General features: G+C 44.4%; 1 protein-coding gene across 1 annotated transcript in view; it reads right to left on the bottom strand.

Annotated features, from left to right (window-relative positions):
* C5H9orf43 (chromosome 5 C9orf43 homolog) overlaps positions 1-15,400 on the bottom strand; it is a 204,356-nt gene that overhangs the window by 39,407 nt on the left and 149,549 nt on the right. The window contains exons 8-10 of the mRNA XM_086920032.1: positions 8,303-8,393; positions 6,172-6,308; positions 282-486 (exon numbers count right to left, since the gene is read on the bottom strand). Coding sequence (XP_086776158.1) covers positions 282-486; positions 6,172-6,308; positions 8,303-8,393 — 433 coding nt within the window. The remainder of the gene's footprint in view (positions 1-281; positions 487-6,171; positions 6,309-8,302; positions 8,394-15,400) is intronic.

Genomic DNA, 15,400 nt, shown 5'->3' with positions numbered 1-15,400 from the left:
ATGCGAGTGAGAGGATCAATTGAGTTTAGCCTGGGACATTCAGTTTGACTTTTCTGATGAGAAGTTTAAATTGCAGACAATGACACACATCTGGCTTCCTTATGTGATGTGGACGCTTGCCCGCCGATTACTGGGCTGGCGCTACAATGTAATATAATAAAAGACAGTGCTTAGCCTGTAAATGGCAATGACAATGATTTTTTCTAACACATCTGGTTTTTCAGAATTGTACTAAGCCACTTTTCCTTTCCAGTGTCAATGTCATCAAATACAAGTCTGACCTTTTCATCCATTTTGTAGCGAGGGGAGCCATTCTGTACAGGGCCGGTGTAATGTCGCTCCTTCACTTGATGCAGGATCATCTTCCTGTTATCAAGAAGTTGGCTCTTGGGACCTTGGATTGCAGGATTCTTGGCACAGGACTGCTGGCTGGTGGAACCTCTCTGTGCAAGGGGAACCTCTGAACTTCCTGCTTCCGTAGAAAAGCTAACAAAATACCCCCCAAAAAGACATTAAACAGTTTCAGATATTATAGCTTTATTTACATGGTATCCTTGTCAAGACACATCAATTTCCATCCTCTCTTCCATGTGTGGTAAGATGGTAGGAGTGAAATAGAGAAGGCATTTAAAAGTCACCGAAGCCAACCTTTTCTGCACATGTTTAGCAGAGTATCCATCTTAGTTGCTAGGACTAGAAAGCCCCTGTGGTCGTGTCTTCGTCGGAATAAAGACAATACCAGTGATAACCTTCATCTTGCCTTGCCCTAGGTGACAATGACACTCCCAGCAAGCTAAGGCTTCAATTAAACATCAGAAGTGCCCAACTCAGAAGAACACTACAAGGATGATAAGAGGGAACATAACCAGAAAACAAAACACTGACAAGAGGATCCAGATGACTATCTCTGGATGACAATGTAGTGACCAGAAAGGACAACTCTCTGAACTTCTCTGAAGCAGCAGAGGGTAACTTGGTGGGGAGAGAATGTATCGTCTTGGAAGTGGTCTTTTCTTTTCGTGAAGCCGTATATGCCTTTAGGGCCTTATAATCTCTAGGTGTTGACCTGTCAGAACTATTTTCATGCACCAGTAACAGACACCAAGTAGATTTTCCATCTTTTGACTATGTCTGACCAAGCAGAATGACTCTACTGCTGCCAGGAGGAGGCATTCTCACACCAGAGCCTGGCGTCTACGCGAATGTCTGGCACTCAGTTAATGTCATTGCTTTGGGTGTCAGTCTTTGTTATATTTTTAAACGTCTTTTTTAAATCCTCATTTTGAAGTCAGTGTTTACAGTATATAATTATGCAGAGACTACATTACACACTTGAGCAGACCTCCAGTAATACAGAATCAAACAAAACATTGACTCATTTGGAAGGCTATAGAACTGGCCACCATAAACATCCCCCAACGCTCACTCACTCCCAGGAGTGTACTCTGAAAATGCTGTGAAGTATCCACCTGCCTCATATTAACTAGTTTCCCCCGTGGTCTCCCCTTCCCCTATATCTCAAAATCAAACATTTGCAGAGCCATCAGTCATGGTGGATACATTTTAAAATTTCCCAAATCAGTGGCGTAAGCAATTAGCAGTCTCCACATCTTATAAAAGCCAGCCTCCTACTGGTTTAGACTATAGGACAGTTTTTCAAGTTATATTGAATACCCCAGTCTCTGTGCATATACATCCTTGTTGAATGCATGTGTCTTGTTGCAACTAGAGGCTAGTAGCATCCTTGCTGGAACCAGCATATGTTTGGGCAAGGCATGGCTATATATTGGAATGTCTTTTGTGTCGACCACTGGAGACCATATATCATCTCCTCTGAATATTCACACATTGAGAACACCGTAACTACATTTGTTTGGCCAAGGTTCTCTTACCAAAATGTGGTCTAACTTTGTTTAGGGTCATCACATAAGGATCTTACACCTCCAACATTTTCCATCCAACCATGGGTATCCTTCAACCACTATGGGGTAAGGTACCCTTATGAATAATGGGCCTCTTGAAACACTAACCGACCTCTATCATTCACTGAGATCCTTTTCCCATGCTCTCTGGCTTGCGTATGTTTTACCTTTGCAAGAATACAGTAAATACATGGAAAATGTTTATGAATCAATCAATCAATCAAAGACTTTATTTCGATCACTGAGGATCATAAAAGTACACCATAGAAGTAGACAAATACAAACACACACTACAAATAGAACAATTCATTATAAATAAACAATCACAGTCTATTTACAGGGGAATGTAAAAAAACAGTTGTGACAGCCTTGGTGCTCTCACGATTGGATTACTGCAACAGTTTGCTCCTTGAAGCCAGCAGGGAGTACTTGACAAGTTACAGATACTGCAGAATTCAGCAGCGCGCTTACTTACAGGCTTGCCTAAGTTTGCATCTATCTCCCATGAACTGGTGAAACTACATTGGTTGCCAGTAAGGAAGCGGATCCTATTCAAAAGCATGTGCATTGTCTATAAGGCTACCCATGGTATAGGCCCAGCATTCCTGGGGCAATATTTTCACCTGTACAAACCAGGTAGACTTTTGAGGTCAGCCACTTTGGAATTGATCAAGACCCCACGCATCAGGAAAGTGTATTGGGGAGGCAGGAGTTTTAGCCGAGGGGTGGCAGTGACCTGGAATGCTCTTCCTGTGGCACTCTGACTGTCCCCTGAGTTGATGACCTTTCGGAGAAAGCTAAAAACATGGCTTTTTGTAAAATAATTCCGTGGATTTAGCTTCAGGAGATATCAAGACAGCGCCAGGACACCGTACGGTAACAGTGCGCTTTACAAATGTCACAAATAAATAACACATAAATCAGTAGTAGGAGTAATTCCTATAACTTGTGATTTAAAAGTCTTCTTCAAAGAAAAACAAGTTGCACCATCAGACTCCAAACGAGATAGTAGGAATATGAAGAGCATGTGTATCTACAGCTATACAAGCCACGAACATATATGTGCTGAAAGAGGCAGTGGTTTATATAGGAGATAGTTACATAACTTTAGCACAGAAATGCAACCATCTTAGCTCTCATACATTGTGATGAGTTCCACCCTTTCTGGTACCTAGTAATTACAGACACCAAATGCTCCATGTCACCAGAGACTGCCTATTACAATTCTGAGCTTTGGTTTTAAATGACCATTTCAAGTGTGTTAGTATAATTGGTTGAGTAAGCAAACCAGTCTAACACTTCCAGAATGTTAATAAAGACCCTCAGAGCAAGTGGTTAGTTCTATGATTGATTCTAACACACCATACTCAACTTTAACCAGCTCATAGTTAAACCTACCTAATGCTTGAAGTAATTAGTATAAAGTGAATTAGAAGCTTGCATTAGTTTGCGTGCCGTAGTTACCACAGAGGGTTAGCTCAACTGTACTCAGATTAATTTCAGGCCAGCCTTGTAGAGGTGCTGGAGCTCGGTAAAAAAGCCAGTCCCGTGCTCTGAGCCACACGCTTAGCACTTTTAAAAACAATTTTTGTGTAGCTATGTTATGCAGATTTGCAGAGTACACTTTCACCAGGGAGAGTATACTGGCACAGAGCAGGTGTGAGTCTAACCAAACCGAGGGCCCAGCTGGAATACTTGAAAAGCCAGGTCCTCAGCTACTTGTGGAATTCAGGAAGTGAGAAGGAGGCTCTTATGTGAAAGGTTGTTCCATGTTTTAGGAGCGAATTAGGAGAATGCTCGACCATGGATCCGATTTTCCATATGACTGGAAGTAAAGGCAATCAGGGTGGGGAGGAATTTAAGTCCACCACCCAACCTCCACCCACCAAACGGAGAGTTCACCACCGACCTGGCGGTGAGCTTTATAGATATGTGTGAACCGCCATCACAGTGGTTCATACAAAGCCATTGAAAAGTTTGGTGTGCATCAGTCACTGGTAACTATTTGCACCACACCATAGAAGTTTTCTCCTGTGGTGTAGAGGTCATTTATTTTTTGTTCTGTCGTTCGCCACCACCAGGTAACGGATATCAAAATAAAAAGGCATCCGACTGTTCACTCTAAATTGGGTGGACGGTCGCTCTGTTGAGCCGTCAGAAGACTATGTTAGAGACAGAGCTGGAGTAACCATACTGCATCCAGTAAGCTCTAAATTGGGCAGGCAGACCAATAGAAGGTACTCCATCGTCTTTGTATGGAGTACCCTCTCTGCCAAACTCTAAAGCTTGACACCTGCCCTTATTTCTGACAGCCTACCACATGGTGGCGCTGTCTGTCTTTCTATTTCTGAGCACAGAACATCTGTTTAGAATATAAACATACACTTAGGTGATCTGCAGTTGTCCAAAGTGTCCACATTTGTAGAAGTTTGATGCTTACTAGGGAGTGTTTAAATGGCAAATAGCAGCAATGGCAGGTCTAGTTTATGGTGCAAACTGCAGGGGCATCTCGAGCAATATCATGAATCCTGGCCCTTTTTACTTTTTTTTTTAACGAATTAAGCACTGCTTGGGAGCCTCGGTACTTCTTTGTGCATAGACACAATTGTTTTTCATGAAAGAAGATCGTTTGAATAATGTGAAGTGATTGAAGGACTAAGGCTGGGGTAATGTGGTTAAATTGCAAGCTGAAAGTCCGACCTGCTGCTCAGTTCTGGATCCGATTGAAATTTGTTATCTCGGTATGTAATCCCAGGTAAACCATTTTATGAATGGCAGTTCGGGCTGGACTGTTCCCATGAGGCACAGGTTCAGACTGATTTGCATATAGCCATGTCTGAACTGGGGTGGCAGAGTGGACTAAAGAACGGTGATGGATTAATCCCAGATCCTTTGACTGGGTGTGAGCGTTTGATTGATTCAGATGCTCCGTCCATCACCACCCCCTTTTGTACCGCTTTTGGCCGCCATAAGTGTGGCAGGGTATTCTCAGACGTGATTCCCTTGCTCACTTTGCCACTGGATTCAAGCAAGCCGGGCTGAAGACGGCTGGAATGGCAGAAACCTGTCCTCGGAAGCTTGTTTCCGGTCCAGGGAAGACATGGCTTGGCAGTTCGGGCTGGACTGTTCCCATGAGGCACAGGGTCAGACTGATTTGCATATAGCCATGTCTGAACTGGGGTGGCAGAGTGGGCTAAATAACGGTGATGGATTAAACCCAGATCCCTTGACTGGGTGTGAGTGTTTGATTGATTCAGATGCTCCATCCATCACCACCCCCTTTTGTACCATTTTATGAATGAACATGAATCCAAAAATTTTAGCAAATAGCATTTCTATGATTGATGCCCAAAACAATTCCCGAGACACATGTGACTAAGCAAGCCATGTAAGCGCAACTGCTACACCGTCCACTGTATCTGGGCATTCAGGCCCTTCAGTCCTTTCAGAACTTTTTCTGGCTTACTGCATCTCATTAGTGGGAAGGACTGGCAAGGCTTCTGCTGATCCTGTCTATTTCTACCACTTGCCCACCCCATTCATGAGCAGTGGTGGCTGGCATCTATGGGTGATGGCGCGTGTGTGAAAATAATGTTAAAAAAAACTTCCTTGGAGCTGAATACGACGTCCTCAGGTGTGAAAGTCTTCTTTCTTCCACAGCAGCCTTGCCACCCGGAAAATCCCTTGTCCGATACTGGCGCAGCTCACATGCAGCATGCGAGCAGCACCCTGATTGGAGGGAGCAGCCTCACCCTTAAAACAGCTGGGTTGAGAGGTTTAAAGCGTGCATGTGTGGCTTGCCGTCTCAAGATTGCTGGCCAAAAAGACATGCGCACTTTAAACAAGTCCAAAAGGCAGCCCAGCCTTCTCCCTGCTGCTGTCACTCAGCAGCGGCCACTCCCCCGTCCAGACGCTCTGTTCAGGATGGAGGATGAAAAAAAATGGTAATGAATTATCATTTTATTTTTCATGTCTGTGGCTTTGGGGGTGATGTAAGTGGACGGAGGAGCCGCCCCTGTTCATGAGGTGGACAATTTATTGAGAACTTATTCAGTGATGATTAAACCGATGAAATGGAGGAGGCAGATGAAATCTATGAAAATAAGGGACTTCACAGGCCCCAGTGCCACTTGCCAGTACACAAGGCTTCTTGACCATGTGGTGTTCACTTCTTCTATTGAGCCACATTCGATTTTTCAGGGGCCCAGGCCACAGCTAGGATTATATAGTATTTATGTGAGTGCAGTACCTCTGTTTTACTTTTGTCTTCCTACTACTGCTTGGCAGCTTTTCTGGCAGACTTCTGGTGTATGGGTGGTTGGGATGCATTATGGCCATAGGCAGGTTATATGGCTGTCCTCCACTGGGGATTTTGTTTTTTCTGTTCTGAAAACAAAGGGAACAGCATCATGGTGCATTCTAAAACCACAAAACAAATACAATCATCAGTACATGAGAATGTTCTCTTTTCATTCAGCTGATACTTTCAATAAAATGTTCAACCCAAAATATATAAAGATGGAGTTACATTTAAGGATACTCTAATATTCTTAGTGACGTCGTTGCCTCTCATCCCCTGTGTATAAGGAAAACCATGGAACTTTCATTTGAAAGAAATGAAACTGCTCCTGAAATCTGCCAATAGATATTACTATATAGCAATGCATGAATATGACAACTCATCTACCAATGTCCAACCTCATATCATCAATTCCTAAGTTTTGGGGCACATGCATCATTCTAAAAACCGGTCGTAAAGGGGCAGATTTGGAGAATCTGCCCCTTTGCGACCTGTACTTTTTCATTTGTGATGCATCAACCCAAATGCAAATTCACAATGTAAGTAATTGCAAACTTTGTGATTACTTAAATTGCGATGCATTTAGGGAATCACAAATTGAGATTCCCTAAATGCAATGCATGTTGCAATTTTAAATTGCAATTTTGCAATTTGTGATTGCAAAATACCATCAATTTAAAGTTGATGGTAATTTGCGGCATGTGTGTGTGCAACATGTGGTCATATGGCAACTTCAGGGGTGCATCAGTGTGTCCTTTTGGCACCCTTGAAATTGCATGCTCAATTTCCGAGTACCTATTTGGTACTCGCAAATTGCGCATGCAATTCCCATTCAATCCTATGGGCCTATAAGCCCATAGGAATGAATGGGAAGCTATTCCTTAATTGCAAATCCCAATGAAGGAATATGTAGGAATCGCAATCTTTTTAGCAATTCCTACATGCATAAGATTCCTAAATAACGATTTCAAAAAAATCGCTATTAAGGAATCGCAATTCCTTATGTTGATGCATGTGCCCCTTTATTTTTAACGTTTTACTAATGAGCCAGATAATAAAGGGTCCTGGACAATATTGTCAGGTATTCCCAAGTCATAGGAAAAGACCGCGAGAAATGGAAAATATGTCCAAGTAACTCACCATAGAATCTGTTAATTCCCCCCTCCTTTCTCAGAAGCTGCCTGCCTCTGTTAATCGAACAGGCTAAGAAGTACATACCATTGCAGTGCTAACCTACTATGGATATAGGGCGACGAGGTCAGGCCAAAGGGAAACAAAGTTTTGATTGCGAATCCCTCCCATTACAAACTAAAGTTACCAATGCAATCCTGCCCGTCTGAAGCTCAGGCAATCCCCTGGCAAGTGGCAGCAATAAGGATGAGTACTTCCTGGCGGAAGTTTTATCTTGTCCATTTACGGTACTTGGTATAGCCAAGCTAAGGCCCAATGAGGATCAACATGAGTTGCACTGTTAAGCAACTGCCTCCAATGCTGGACTGCCCAGTGTATTTGGAGATCCTCGCATTGGTGGTGGGGACCTCTGTGCCTACAGTAAAGCACTCGTGCCGCAGATGTACAGTAGGCTGAATGTATAGCAGGCACCATGTTTTTGGTCCACTTATCATTTAATTCTGCTTTTCAGAAACAAATCCCGGGAGCAGGAATTTGTTTCTGAAAAGCAAAGTAACCGTGGCCAGGCACACAGGAAGTTTATAGCTGTGCAGCATGGCCTTGGTTTGTTTCCCCTTACCGGGTCCTTCATGCTCCACATAATGGGCCAAGACAGGGAAAATGAGAGATAGCTGCTCCCACCATAAATTGAGTGGGCAACGATGTTATGCAGAGTCAAGTGATGTCTAAGGCGGAGCCAGTTGAGGCGCTGGTTACTCCCAGAAACTCTGAAGAACTCCACACCTCTAAATTTTGCAGGTGAACCATGATGAGGTCAGTGGAACAGGAGCTCCACAAATGTTTACCAGAGCTCCTGCTTCACTGAACCCTAAATGATCCCTTGGCTTGGTTACTTTCTGGTGATATTGTACTTCTATCATTCCACAAAAGAAAAACAGGCCACACTCACTGTTCTGCAGACTGAGAGTTTGTTGAAGTCAGAGGCTTCCGGAATTTCAACGCTCAGGTCTTTAATTCCAATTTGTAGAGTCTGTTGTCCTCTGAAAAAATAATGGAAAGTTTTGACTGAATTTCGATGAGAAGATGGATAGAAGACCTTCAATAAAAACAAACAGTGGCACAAGAGTTGCGAAAAATGAAGCAACGACTGCACTAATCAATTCACAACAAGGTCAGCCTTCAGGTTCACTCAGACAATACACTTCTGCCTTAAAAGTGGACACATCCAAAGTGAGGCTTTTGATGGAGTGTTGCGAGGCCCTGGGGCAACTTAACCCTAGATAACACCTGGGACTAACTTCTTTCCGGGATAGCACTGCCTGTGTGAATGAGACCACTGACATTTTGGGTGTAACTCATGCTACATTTAGTTACAAGCTCTAGTTTTCAGGGCACTATTTAGGTAGGAGGTTTACATGAAATAGGTAGGAGGTTTACATGAAAGTTAATCAATGTTGCACTCTTTCCAGTACTTGCACCATCAAACATTAGGGGCCAGATGTAGATCGCCCACTACCGGTCAGTAACGGCCGAAATTACCGCCGGTATTTGGCTTTTGAGATGTAGGTCTTCAAACAACAGTGGTCCCATGCATTCCATAACATATGAAACAGTAAATATAGACAAAGTCAGATCTATATTTGGAGTGACATGTCCAGCTGGACAGAGGTCATTCAAGTTTACTTAATAAACAGTTAATCCATATAGCGAAAAATACCTTCCACAGTACACCCGTGTGGTACACAAGCCTGTGCCCAACACTAGCGGGGTGATTACAGATGGTGAACAATAGAAGGGTTTTTTAAGGCAAGCAAACGTTTTTCTGTTCACATTCAAATTATACAGAAATGTCAAAAAGCACCATTACAGTAGTTTGAAATTCAAGTTTTTTGTATAGGGTGCTAGACAAGTCGACGGCGTTTCGGTCCCCTTATTGAGTCATGGGGACCATCATCAGGACAATCAATAATTGCCTTAACGTTAAAAACCTAAGAAATGCCAAGGCAGCGTACTAATACTGATTATGCCGTGAGGATAAGCCCGAACCAGCAGCCCTGAATCAGCCGTGGGTTGCCGCGTTACGGGATCGTAATCAGGCGGCGCCAGGGTAAACCGGTTTAGTCGGTCAATGGATGTATTCCCTGGCGTGCTCGGGCAAAGATGCAGGTGAGATGTAGGTGGCATGATTCCTGGATTCGGTATTTTACTGAATCGGTAATTTAAGGAATGGGTAGATTACTGAATTCTTAACATACAGATTCGGTAAATTACGGAATCCGTAATGTAGGGAGCACTCAAGTTAGTGCATTCCTGAGTTAAGGATTCGTTTTTTACCACCAACTACAAGTTGGTGGTAAATATCGAAAACATTTTTTAAAAAAGCAATTATTTTGCTTTTACAACAGTGCGATGTGGCAGACATACATGCCCTTAGGGCATGTATGTGTGCCACATGTGCACCCATACACTATTCAGGGGTGCAACAGGGTGTCAATGTGACACCCTGCCACCCTTGAAAATGTTCCCCCTATTACCGATTCGGTATTTACTGAATCGGTACTACTGAATGGCTTCCCATTCATTCCTATGGGCCTCCAGGCCCATAGGTATGAATGGGAATTACTGAATCGGTAAATACCGATTCTTAATTACCGAATCCTACCGATTCGGTTAAATTTACTGAATAATTATTTACATCCCATTTACCTATTCTTAAATACCGAATCAGTAATATTCGGTATTTAAGAATAGGTAAATTGAAATTACCTACATATGGCCCTAAATATAGTGTCCTTTATAGAAATAGATATGATCCTTCCCATAGGAGGGCCACCACTGATGGTCTTTGTTACATTACAACACCACATTTTAACCTCATGTTTATGTCTGGACGTTGTTACAGCTACGCCATATAACACATTGCTAATGCAACTTGAAGCAGGTGTAGCATTACAGCATTTTTAAAATTGAAAGAGAACAACCGAGCTTCTCCAGTATTAGGGGTGTCTTTCATAGATTCACATGCTTGAATATTCCCCGTCGTCGAAGTGGGAGTCCCACGGTAAATAAAATAGCAATAATGCTAATATATATACATATGTAATATCATAATACATAATAAAACAGATAAAATATATACTGAAAAACCTCAACAAAGGTTCCTACATAGGAATGCATTAGAGAGAAAAAACTCATTTGCAACATATCAGTGTCATTATGTTAGTCCAAACTGCAGCCAATCAGGCTCAAGCACCCTCTAGAACCTTCTCCTCAGAAGCTCAAGCCCTCAGATTTTCTACCGCACATCGTGTGAAGGGAGTCTCCCTGAGCTCTGCTCAGTTTTCTTCATACCTACTCTTCTACTCAGTGTTTTCTCAAAATGTCAAGTAAGAAGTCTTTATTTAGACCTTGCTCTTCCTGTGGGAAACTGCGTTTGTTTGAGAAGGACCCCCACCAAAAGTGTATTTACTGCTTGTATCCTGAACACAAGGTGGCTGACTGTAAGTTCTGTAGAACTTTCCCTCCTAAAACCCTCAGAGACAGGGAGGGTCGTCTCCTTTTATGGCTGAAGCGCCTTCAAGATAAGGACGCAGTTTTATCAGACGCAGAAAGTTTCCAGTCAGGTCCTTCTTCTGTGGCTTCCAAGCGTGGCAGTGTCCAGGAGTTACCATCTCCTTTTCTAAAGAAGAAAAAGCTGGCTTTGACTGTAGCTACAGTACCACCTACTGCTACTATGACTGCTGTGTCTACGCCCACGAGACCTGCCTCTCAGGCGTCTTTTCCAGGCTCTATAAGTGTGGTTACACTTATGACAGCGCGGTCGTCGACGGGCTCGTCGACGACCATTCCATCGACGAGATTGGCTACTGTGGCTTCGTCGACGACTACTGTCACAACGACGTCGGCGTCGTCGGCGAAATTCTCGTCAACGGCTTTCACGTCTACGAAAGCCTCTACCTCTTCAGTCTCGTCGACGGTCCCTATTATATCGTCGACGAAGAAGCCAACGTCGACGAAGAAATCATCGTCGACGGTTCCGTCGACGTCGAAGATCCCGTCGACAGCTAAGCTCCCGTCGACGACGAAGACTCCGTCAACGAAGCCACCGTCGACGTCGAAGACACCGTCGACGTCGAAGACCTCGTCGACGACCCAGTCGACGTCGAAAACACCGTCGACATCGAGGACCACGTCGACCAGTTCGTCGACGACAACTTCGTCGACGGCGAAGTTTTCATCCAGGGATTCGACGACGATCCTGTCGACAAAAACAACGTCGACGGTAGTATCAAAGCCTCCTATGTCGACGAATACATCCAAGACATCACCGTCTCCGACGACTGTTTCAAAATCATCGTCGTCGACGCAAGGGTCTACGTCAACGGCTGTGTCGACGACAGCTTCAAGTTCTCTGTCCTTCGCCAATATGCCCTTAGTGCCCTTGGACACTTCAGTCCCTGGAACTGAGTCTTCTATCAGCATTGTGGAGGATTCTACTCTCCAACTGCAAACACCTACTCTACAGCCACCTTCTCCGTTGTTCGTATCGGACCATGAGACGGAATCAGTTCCGGATGAAACTGTTTATGGTGATGCTCAGAGTCCATCGGATTTAATAATCAAATGTCAGGACACTAGTTCTGAAGAAGATGAGGATGAGACTGTAGACCAGCACGAGGAACAATGCGTGCAGGTTCCTATGGCGGCTATTCCAGTATCGCTATTTTCCAACCTCCAGCATATGTTGGATGATTATAATAGAAGATTTCCGCCTACCCCCCAGGGTACTCCGGGACATGTTACCTCTGACGCAGCAATGTCTTTTCAGCCTCAGCAAACACCTCCTAGGCAATCTGCTCCTTCAGAAAATCCGCGTACAACTCTCCCCACTAATTCACAACAAGATGTGGATGATGAATCAGAGCCGGAAAGAGAGGAAGGTGAGGTTAATCAGGATACAGATGATGAACAAGATCCATATATGGCGGAATTCGATTACTATCGAGTTCAGACATCTTCGCCACAACAGGGCGCTTCCAGTGATTCACCTCCGGTTGACATCGCTAGCTTCCATAAATTGATGGATAAAGCGGCAGACCGCTTCAAGTTACCTAGGGTGCAGCGAGAGGAAGACTGTTTCCTTTATGATTTTAAGAACCAGCCTTATAGGCAAGTCCATACCATACCAATCATAGAATTTGTTTGGAAAGAGGGGCTAAAGATCATGCAGGCTCCTAACTCCTTGCCTGCTCAAATACCTCGATTAGAGAAGAAATATAAGGCCCCAACGGGCTCGCCTGCATGTTTACTCTCACATCCTAAGCCAGACTCTGTAGTGACTCAGGCAGCGCAACGTCGTGCGCGCAACCCAGCAGCACCTATCACTTCCCCTCCCGATAGAGAGGGTCGACGTTTAGATGCAATTGGAAAGAAGTTTTCGTCCATGGCGTCTACTTCAGCCCGTGCCGCAAATGCTCTGGCCATTTTAGGTCGTTTCGACCGTCAAATGTGGTCAGACATTTCCGTGCTGCTTGCGCAACTTCCGGAAACATCCAAAGCGGAAGCGCTCCAGATCCTTCAGGATGGGCAAAGAGCTTCGGAGGAAATGATTGACTGTGCTGTGGACGTGGCAAGTACTGCCTTCCGTATTCTTGCCAGTGCTGCGGCGCTCCGACGCCAGGGATGGTTGAAATCCACGTCGTTCAGGCAAGAGGTCCAGTCTGCATCTGCCTCCTGAAATGACACTGAGGAACGGGTGGGCGCCTGCAATTAGAACTGCATCTGTATCCATAGCATCCTACCCAGCTATGGAGCACGCAAAGGATCACACGACACACGGAGCACTTGTTTGACCATCTTTATTCAACAGCATGCAACCATTAACTGAATGTACTGCGACATAATTTATATTGATCACACCCAGACACAGCCAGATACTTCCCAACCGATTATGGAATGCTTGTAAGGAGTTTGCTGAGGACCACTAGAGTCCTTGTGCACATAAGCACATGACACAACATCTCCCCTTTGTTAAATAAAAGTAAAGACAACATATATACATTAGATCTCCTCAATGACTCATCGAGGTGCTTGCACCAGTCTTAAAGCTCGAGTTGCATGAGATAGGAAGGGTGAGAAGGGTGCAACCGTATCTAGCTTCTCAGATGACGGACCAGATGATTGACTTGAGCTCTCAGGTGGAACTGCTTCACTCGTGAGGTTTGGAGCCGTCGAACATCGAGCCAGATGCTTAAAGTGCAACAAGTCTCCGGGTATGGTCTTTCCAGGCAGCTGAGTGGTCACTATGTGTCATTCACTGGCCACAATGGAGTATCAGTTTAATGGGTCCAATTTTGCTTGTCAATGACTCAGTCTCCTTTTTTTAAAACCATGTACTGAACGCATTGGCGCTAATCTGCATAAGCCATCGTCCTTCTCTTGTTGGAAGTGTCAGTGATAAGAAACTCATCCGGGTCGATTGATCGGCTAGTGGTCCATTGTAGAAGCTTAGTTCCAAGGGCTATTCCGACAAGGTGCTGTAACTCTCTGGCTGTAGAATGGGGAGTAGATCTGTAAGCACGGAGGGCTGGACACAGGGATGACTTGAGATCAATGCCTTTTAGCTCAGCACAATGAATCATTCTCTTTAAGGTACCCATAAATTGTTCGACCACGTAATTTGCCTGCGGCCAAATAAGCAAACCTTTCTGATGCTTAATGTTCAAATGACCAAGAAAGTCCTTAAACTCTGTGCTATTGAAGGGTGGGCCATTGTCAGATTTAAAAACGGAAAGAACACCCCATGCTGAAAAAATATCTATGTCATGGGAGTTTGACAATAAATCTTCCACTAGGGGAAAATGGGAGTACTCATTAATAACCCTCATGAGGAGGGGCCCAAACAAGTCAACTGCATGTCTCTCCCATGCCTGTTTAGTAAGGTCAGACATATTTAGCAGATGCTGGGTCATCTTGGTTGTAAGCAGTTAAACAGATGACATGCTTTAATTTCACATTCAACTCATTCATCAAGCTGCAGAAACCGCACTTGATATCTGAGGGCTCTCTTGGTGGCAGAAATACCACGGTGTCCTTTGCATGCTAGTTCAATTACTTGTTGCCTCAGGCTCTCAGGTATTACTATTCTCGGCCCTATTAGTACGACACCATCTTGCGTGATGGAAAGGTCTTCCAGAACATTTTTTAACTTTTGATATTGAACATCATTGGTGCAAGGTCGAGTATGATTTCCCCAAGACTATGTTACAATAATGCACATGCACGTGAGGATGTTTCGATCAGCATTGGTGGCAGTGGTGATTAGTTCAATAGATAAAGCTGTAGGTTATGTTATGTTGTTGTGTGTTTTATATAGCGTTCAGCTACTCCGAAGAGTGTCCCGGCGCTACAAACCCTAGGCGGTACCAGGCAGGTGGAGGATAACCGACTCTACTGAACAAAAAGCCAGGACTTAAGCTCTTTCCTAAAGGCTAACAGGTTGACGTTCTTCCTCAGAGAGACCGGCAAGGCATTCCACAATTGTGGCGCCAGGCGTCTGAAAGAACGACCTCCAACACGGGTTCGCCTAATAGCAGAAACCGCGGCCAAGGCCAGCGAAGCTGACCTAAGCGCTCTAACTGGCAGGTCGAACACCAACCGTTTCCTGATATATTCAGCGCCAATGCCGTGAAGAGCTTTGAAAGCCAGCGTGAGCACCTTGAAAACAATGCCTTTCCGAATAGGAAGCTAATGAAGGGATTTCAAAAGAACCCTTGCACTGGCTCGCCGATGGAGGCCAAAGATAGCTCGCGCGGCAGAATTCTGAACAATTTGCAGAAGTGATAAAAGATATTCCGGAAGTCCGAGATAGAGCACGTTAGCGTAGTCGAGACGAGAGCCTATTAGTGCCTGCACTGTGATTTTTTTGTGAGCGTGAGAAAGCAAAAGAAGAAATTTCCTAAGCATTTTAAGGAGGCCGAAGCATTTACCGACTAGGCTTCAAGGTGAGGCTGTTGTCTATCTTCACTCCCAGATTCTTGGCCATAGA

This window comes from Lissotriton vulgaris, chromosome 5, assembly GCF_964263255.1.
Source record: "Lissotriton vulgaris chromosome 5, aLisVul1.2, whole genome shotgun sequence".
NCBI classification, from domain to species: Eukaryota; Metazoa; Chordata; class Amphibia; order Caudata; family Salamandridae; genus Lissotriton; species Lissotriton vulgaris.
This window is presented reverse-complemented; position numbering and strand designations above follow the sequence as displayed.